At 34.3% G+C, this 8,592-nt stretch overlaps 1 protein-coding gene across 1 annotated transcript; it reads right to left on the bottom strand.

Moving 5' to 3' along the window:
- Positions 1-95: 95 nt before the first annotated feature.
- LOC111705377 (TRPL translocation defect protein 14) lies at positions 96-8,218 on the bottom strand. The gene is made up of 10 exons (XM_023477893.1): positions 8,016-8,218; positions 7,904-7,958; positions 6,778-6,891; positions 5,893-5,938; positions 4,825-4,918; positions 3,688-3,786; positions 2,595-2,676; positions 1,461-1,547; positions 929-987; positions 96-186 (listed from the first exon to the last, which is right to left on the bottom strand). The coding sequence occupies exons 1-10, from the start codon at positions 8,135-8,137 to the stop codon at positions 96-98; spliced, it is 849 nt and encodes a 282-aa protein (XP_023333661.1). The 5' UTR covers positions 8,138-8,218.
- Positions 8,219-8,592: the final 374 nt, after the last annotated feature.

The following is an 8,592-nucleotide window of genomic DNA, read 5'->3' as shown; positions in this document are numbered from 1 at the left end:
GTCATGGCAAGCTGTCATAGAGAGAGAGAATTAAAGAAATATTATCCGGTATTCGCGCATTCTTAGGAGTTTTATCTATCCCCCCCTCCGCCAAGCTAGGAACCACGCCATAAAATTACCTTAAAATCTCTGAAACTGGGGAACTGCTCCAGGTTAAGTTCTCCAGTCACCAGAAACTTGAGTTTCCTGAACAAAGTTGGAATTAGTCCGTAGATATAGTTAAACTTAAACTCCTTCTCGTTATTTATTAATTCAGACCTCAGATATATTACTTCTATCTATTGTATAAATTAGTCTTTAAACACAGTACACACGGGTGTCCCAAAAAGTATTTTTGTTTTGTCTAATGTTCCAGAAGGAATTTGTGACCTCATCGTAACGCAAGAGGAAAAATAATTCCGCCCTTTAAGGTCATCGTGTCGTCTGAAATATCAAAATCCAAAAAAATAATAATATTAAGATGATCAACCAGAGTTTGTCGGATATTTTAAATTAAAAAGGAAAAAACGATTTTCATTTAACAGCTATAAACATAAAGTTGAAATCTCAGATTATTTGTTTGTCCGATCATAACTCGGGAACCACTGGATCGATTTGTCTCAAATGTTGATTGAGGAACTCGGGAGACCCACGGGAATGTTATTAGCTTGGTTTTGAGATTCTTACTTGAGTAACTCCATTTGTAACTGGAAAATTAGCTAAAATCGTAATTACGACAAGGGCCGGGTAAACAGTGGGACTAACTATGACTCCCCTAGGCCACTATGAGTTCCCAGCTAATCTAGTAAAACAAACTCAAGCAAAAATAAGGAGTTGATAGAAAACAAAATATTAAATAACTATTGTTGTGTGTGTGTTTGAGTGTGTCTGTGGAGGTGATTGAACTGGTCGTGCACAGTTGAACTACATCATCAGTTTATTACTATACCTGGAGTCAGGTCTCAACCAATCCTCGGCTCCGAAGATTGACAGCTTCGATGCCACTGCCTGGACATTCAATCAATCTTTCGATCAATCAATTGTATCAATCAATCATTCGATCAATTGATCAATTATTCAATCAGTCAATAAGTCATTTCAGCACGTTATCATTAATTATCTCAAAATATTTTTTTTGTTTGAGATTCTTAAGTAATTAGTTCTTTCAGTTAACATTTTTTCTCAAGAATTTTGCATTTTAAGCTGTGCATTTTTTAGATATTTTTGCTTATTAAGTGTTTATTAGAAAAGGTTTGCTGTTGATGTAGAATCTAAATCAGCAAAGCCAATAATAGGAATAAAAGACAAAAAGGAAAAGATAGGATTAAATTAAAACCTGTTTAAAAAAGGGCCTGGCTTAGCTCTACATGAAATAATTCCCCGTTTCACATTCAGTTTTTAAACCTGTGTAGTTAGTTGTACACTGCACAATGCTATACAAAGATTTGCCAACTACCTTTATTTATTAATTTATTTCCAACCTTGGTTAGCCGTCTCATCTTAGTCTCAAACTCAGTAGAATTATCAATGACGTCATAGTAAGGATGACCCACCCAGGCCTCCCCAACCTAGAAATAAGAACTTTAGAACCACTCCCCTCCGCTCTGTTCCGCTCCGGTCTGTTCCGCTCCGGTCTCTCCACTCCACTCCACTCCACTCCACTCCACTCCACTCCACTCCACTCCACTCCACTCCACTCCACTCCACTTTTATTCCAATTCCCATACCCATTCCCATACACATATCCATTCCCATTCTCATTCTCATACTCATACCCATTCCAACTCTCATTCCCATTTCCATTTTTATTGCCTTTCTCTTTTCCATTTCAATTCCCATTCCCATTCCCATTCTCATTCTCATTCTCATACCCATTCCAACACTCATTCCTACTCTCATTCCCATTCCCATTCTCATACCCATTCTAATTCTCATTCTCTTTCCCATTTTCATTCCCATTCTCATTCCCATTCTCATTCCCATTCTCATACCCATTCTCATTCTCATTCTCATTCTCATTCTCATTCTCATTCTCATTCTTATTCTTATTCTCATTCTCATTCTCATTCTCATTCTCATACGCATACCCATTCCAACTCTTATTCCATTCCCATTTTCATTACCATTTTCATTGCCATTCCATCAATGATCATTGCTAACATTGATTCGGATTTCTGTCCAAAAATATATTTTTTTTTGATACAAACCATTTCTGATGAAACACCCTGTAAATCCAAACATTCTAGAATCTTTAATTAAACTGTGAAGAAAGCAGTTTTCAGTCTGGCTTGAAAGTTGAATGGGAGGGGAAAAAAATTCAGGGGAAAATGTATTATTTTCAAACATTAGGGGGTCAAAATATATAAAAATAATACTTTTAATTAAAAAATGAGCTTTTAAGAGGGGGTTGGGGGTGGAGACAGAATGTGATATACCAAATTCATAATAATATTAATGATAATAATAATGATAATGATAATATAAAAATGATAACAATAATCGAAAGTCAAGTATTCTAATAAAATCATTTAACTTACTTAAAAATTTAAATCCGAAAATCTCACAAAGAAAATTTGAAAATATGAATCCCGAGTGAATGAACTAAATTCAATTACCTTTGTATCACAATTTTCAGCTTCGGTCAGTCCTTCAGATCTGGTTTTATTGTTAGATCTAGTATAATGTTCCTGGGCACCCCTATATACATACAAATATATTGTTAGATCTAGTATAATGTTCCTGGGCACCCCTATATACATACAAATATATTGTTAGATCTATAGTGTTCCTGGGCACCCCTATATACATACAAATATATTGTTAGATCTAGTATAATGTTCATGGGCAGTCCAGTTATTAATTCTAATTTTAAAAAATTAAGATATCTTCATCAAAAACTTAGATACAGGGTTCTCCACAAAGGATGAGACTTCAGAGACGACTACACGGAATCTATATCGACCCTTGCAGGCCCAAACTCACTTTATCAAATACTCAATTGAAGGCAAAAACCATTTATCAAGTTCCAAATCGTCATACTTTTTAATTTTACGTCGTCTTTACAGCCCATTATTTGTGGGTGACACAGTATGAAAGTTTCAAGTGTATCTCTATTAACTGTAGATTATGTTCTTTAAATGAAACTATATGGAATGTCCATTTGTGTTCATTAAAGTTTGCTTCTTTTTATTACTTTTCTCTTTTTTTATTTTCATTACTTTTATTCTCTTTATTTTTATATCTATTTATTAAACCTCTTCGCTCATATTTATAAATATTAAATATATATATATTAGCTATAGTACCCAACGGCTGGACCAAATTGACTGATACATTTGAGGGAACCCATGGGTACCCTGGGTGTAACAAAAGCTAAAAAATTAAGATTTTTTAAATTAAAATTTTTTTAGTCCACGGTCATTTCAGCCAGTATTTAATATTTTAACATTTTCAAAGGACTGGAAAACTTTTTTTCTGATAGCAGATATTAAACATAGATTATTTTATCATATCTGTTATCCTTGTAATCCTTGATAAAAGTTTATAAAAATAATAAACCATCATTACATTTATAGATAACAAACTTTGGTGTTTTATATATGGTAATTGATGACGCTTCTTGTGTAATGTTACATAATGAATAACACGCTCAATTATTACCTTGCTAAGATGGATAACTTGATTGCATCTGTTATCCCGAATTATTACCTTGCAGCTGTCACAAGATGGATAACTTGATCGTATCTGTTATCTCGAATATCGACTTCATCCAATTTATTTCTCTCCAGAATTCTTACCCAATCAGATCTGAAAATAGTTTTTTTGAAAAATAAATATGGGTTAAGGCAGGGGCGTATTCAGAAACTGGAGGGGGGGGGGGGGGGCTTAGCACCCCCTGGAAATCATAGATTTCACTGATAAAGGGGGTTAACAAGTGTCATTGGTTTAAACATCCCGATCCTTGAAACATTTTTTGAGGCTCTGAATTTAAAGATTTAACAAGATTGTAGTTTTGACGGTAGCAATTGTCAAAATCTCAATATTTCAGAATGTGAATATTTAAGCTTACACAGGATACAGAGATACATATAGAGATATGTACCATAGCATACACAGGACACAGAGATACATTTAAAGTTATGTACCCTAGCATACACAGGACACAGAGATACATATAGAGATATGTACCCTAGCATACACAGAACACAGAGATACATATAGAGATATGTACCCTAGCATACACAGGACACAGAGATAGATTTAGAGATATGTACCCTAGCATAAACAGGATACAGAGATACATATAGAGATATGTACCCTAGCATACACAGGACACAGAGATACATTCAGAGATATGTACCCTAGCATACACAGGACACAGAGATACATATAGAGATATGTAACCATGCATACACAGGACACAGAGATACATATAGAGATCTGTACCCTAGCATACACAGGACACAGAGATAAATTAAGAGATCTTGATAGGTAAGCTGAACATGGACAAAAATATATGAAAGGTAGATTTTACTTTAACGGAGTAATTGGTAAAACCCTGATAGCTGTTTGCATCATAATGCATATTTTACTTAACAATGAAGAATACTCGAGTGGAACTCATAAAACTGGAATAGGAAGACGACATTTTCGTAATCTTATAAGTATTTTATGATCTTATAAAGCAGGAGTTTATGGAAGCTTGAAAATCCACCGAACTGAAATGGGTTTGTGTACACTTACAATTGGTGTGTTTCAATTTTCATGTTTATTGGACTATTAAATATCATAACTAGAGGCTAAAAGTCGTTTTCCTATTCCACAATTTTATGGGTCCCACTGTACCTTGGTAAGTAGGCTGAACAGTCCATTGCACCACGATCACAGATGACCAGACAATTTCGTTTACACGAGTCAGCCAACTCGAAGAACGTATCCTCTTAAATATTATTTTTCAAATCAATTTTCAACCAGGGGAGGATGGATGTTTCATGCATTTTTGATATTGCAAAGCTTTAAAGGGTATCTTTCTAAATCGGAAATATTAAAAACTAGCTGAAGGGCCCGGCGTTGCCCGTGGAAAAAAATATTTTTTAAAAATGTTTGAAAAAAAATTTCGAATTATTTTAGCCTACATCTCCCCCCAGGCACCCATGACTATCCACAAAAAATATCAGCCTAATCGGTCCAGCTATTTAGCCGGCTATACGCAACATATATATATATAAACGTCTTGTTTTATTATATAGATAGTTTTTGAAATTGCGTTTATTCTCTATATCTAGACAACACCTCAGCTGATGGCAGAAAAATTAACAGAACAAACCTAATACTAAAACTGGAAAGGGGGTGAATAAAAGCCTATTAATTATGCAACGGGGGGAGGGAGGCAACAGGCAGACCACCCCTTGTAAGATAAACTTTCAGGTGACATAGGTGATTTTAAGTAGGGTTACGTAAGCTCCCCCCACCTACAATAACAAACTAACACTTTTATAATATTAAAAAAAACAATTGTAGCGTTTCATTAAAAAATGTTGTTATTGTTAAAACTTGAACTAGTTCCTGAGCTATTTTGATACGTCATACAATGATCGACGTTTAAATTATCACAATTAAGACGAATTTTTAATTTATAACAGGCTTTTTCAAATTTGAAGTTTACAAGTAAAATAAAAGAAGCTGTTGATTGACATCTTCTCTCTGTAAAAGCTGTTTATTGACAGCTTCTCTTTGTAGAAGCTGTTAATTGACAGCTTATCGGTTTCCTAGTTTATGTGTAATGTGTATACATGCTTTTTGAAAAGCTTGGTACAAATTGAAATCGAAAGTCGTCTTCATTATATCCATATAATACGAAGACGACTTAAGTAAATCATCGTTAACAAACCCATCAAAGAAAAAATGTCTCACCTATTTGAAACATTGTCTTCAGAAGATTTTCTTGAAACGATAATGCCTGAAACAGAACATAAACATTCTTCAAATATTAAAGGGACTAAAATTGTAATTTTAAGTGGTCTTCAACGCTAAAATGACATTTTTCGATTTACAAGCGTTGTCTGATCAAATTAGAACTAGATATAAATGTTTTGAATTTTAAGAACTGATTATTTTCAATTGTGGTTTCCCTACAGAATTGACACAGAAACGCGTAAACCTAGAAAAATTACGATATCTTCCACACGATCAGATAAATATTTTAAGAGTAAGATTATGAATCGGGCATGGAGGGTCACTTTAAATCAGGCGTACAGTCCCTTTAAATAGGAAAAGTGCATTTGTATTTTGTATTGATGAAAGAAGATAAAAGAAAATATTGACGACTGCAATCACTCAAAAGATTGTTAGGAAAAGAGTTATAAATTAATTCTAAATAGAACGAAGAGAAGTTTTAATCTTATAAAAAAACAATTTGGTGTGTAACTTGGGATGAGGGGCAGCTTTTGGCTCAATTAATTCGATTTTTAAGAATGAATTAAATTTTTCAAATACCTCCCCCCCAGAAAATTTCGCAAGCCATCCCTGTATCCGGCAGTTAAATTTAAACCAACCCCTTTCCTTAGTTTTAATCTCATTGATCTAACCAAAGGAAGAAATACAGAACAGTACACGACGAGAAATGTAAACAAAACTAAGGACTGAGTCTTTATATTTCCTAGTTCTAATCGTAGTACACCATAAGCCCCTAAAGTTTACTTCAGTTTCTGGTAGGAATATAAACAGAACTAATCAGCATTGAATCTGTTTACATACCTCCCAAAAATTGCAGTACACTTATTTCGTAAACAAACAAACCTGTCTTCCATCTAGTTTATTAAAATCTACTCCACCACTGAGAAGAACCGTTGCAGTCTCAGGGACACGGAAAACCACCCAACCAAGCGATTCAAAAAATGTCGCAAGACGATTCTGAGAAATGTTTAATTAGATAAATTTTTCAAATAACAAAATCATGCGTTCGTCAATAATTCTTGTGTCTAATGTCCTATCCTGGTTTTGTTTCTATTGTCCTGTCTGGCTCGTGTGTCGATTGTCTTGTCTTGCTCTTGCGTCTGTAGTCCTTTTGTCTATTGATCTGTTCTTGTGTCCCTTGTCCTGTTCTTGTGCCTCTTGTCCTGTTCTTGTGTCAATTGTCCTGTTTTTTATCTATTGTCCTATTCTTGTGTCAATTGTCCTGTTTTTGTGTCTATCGTCCTATTCTTGTGTCAATTGTCCTGTTCTTGTGTCTATTGTCCTATTCTTGTGATAATTGTTCTGTTCTTGTGTTTAATGTCCTGTTCTTGTGTCTATTGTCCTGTATATTATGTATTGTCCTATTCTTGTGTCAATTGTCCTGTTTTTGTTTCTATAGTCCTATTCTTGTGTCAATTGTCCTGTTCTTGTGTCTATTGTCCTAGTCTTGCGTCAATTGTCCTGTTCTTAATCTTTTTTCATATCCTTGCGTCAATTGTCCTGTTTTTTTGTGTCTATTGTCCTATTCTTGTGTCAATTTTCCTGTTTTTGTGTGTCTATTGTCCTATTCTTGGGCCTATTGTCCTATTCTTGGGCCTATTGTCCTGTTTTTGTGTCTATTGTCCTGTTTTTGTGTCTATTGTCCTGTTGTTGTGTCTATTGTCCTGTTCTTGTGTCTATTGTCCTGTTGTTGTATCAATTGTCCTGTTCTTATGTCTATTCTCCTGTTCTATGTATTTTGTCCTGTTCTTGTGTATATTGTCCTGTTGTTGTGTCTATTGTCCTGTTCTTGTGTCTATTGTCCTGTTGTTGTGTCAATTGTCCTGTTCTTATGTCTATTGTCCTGTTCTATTTATTTTGTCCTGTTCTATGTATTTTGTCCTGTTCTTGTGTCTATTGTCCTGTTCTTGTGTATATTGTCCTGTTCTTGTGTCTTTTGTCCTGTTCTATGTATTTTGTCCTATCCAACCTGAGCAGTAGTTTTTCCACCACAAGGTCCTCCAGTTAACACAAGCTTCCAAACCCTGAAAAAAAGTTAAATAAAAAAACTAAATTTTTTAAACGTTTTTTTTTCAGCCTACCTTCCATCTCCCATAATGCTGCCGTTGTTAACTGTATAGTTTCCCGTAACACCGTTAAGTTTCCCCCACCCGTTTAGTAAATCCCCCCTTCCTGCAGTTTCCCCATCTTTGGTGTTCTCCATCTTGAATAAATGTGTTTATCTATCTATCTATCTGGGACTAGATTAGTCTACAGGTTTCGTCAACTGGAATCTTCGAACCCTCTGCATAAAACAATTAGAAGTAAAAAAAAACAATATTTGAATTTTTTATTAATAAGTTAATTCACTCCTTGTCATACTCATAACTTGTTTTAAAGAACGTTAAATTATAATTTTAAAAGATGGGGCGTAAGTGAAGATAAAACTAAATTTCTAATCATCAGTACTTTTGGCACCTTTTTAAACTCCCATCGAAATAATTTTAAGTGACTCAGACCGTGGATTTAAAAACTACAGGTCCGATTCACAACGGTACCCATTACACCTGTATCAAAGTAACACATTAGGAAGAAATCTTAATTTTCTATTACAAAAAATTATGTTAATTTCCCTCTTTGTTTCTAGCTGTATAAATCCGTAGTTTATTTTAAGAAAAA

This window comes from Eurytemora carolleeae, unplaced genomic scaffold (assembly GCF_000591075.1).
Source record: "Eurytemora carolleeae unplaced genomic scaffold, Eaff_2.0 scaffold624, whole genome shotgun sequence".
Classification (NCBI taxonomy): Eukaryota; Metazoa; Arthropoda; class Copepoda; order Calanoida; family Temoridae; genus Eurytemora; species Eurytemora carolleeae.
The sequence above is the reverse complement of the archived record's forward strand: the minus strand, read 5'-3'. Positions and strand labels throughout refer to the sequence as shown.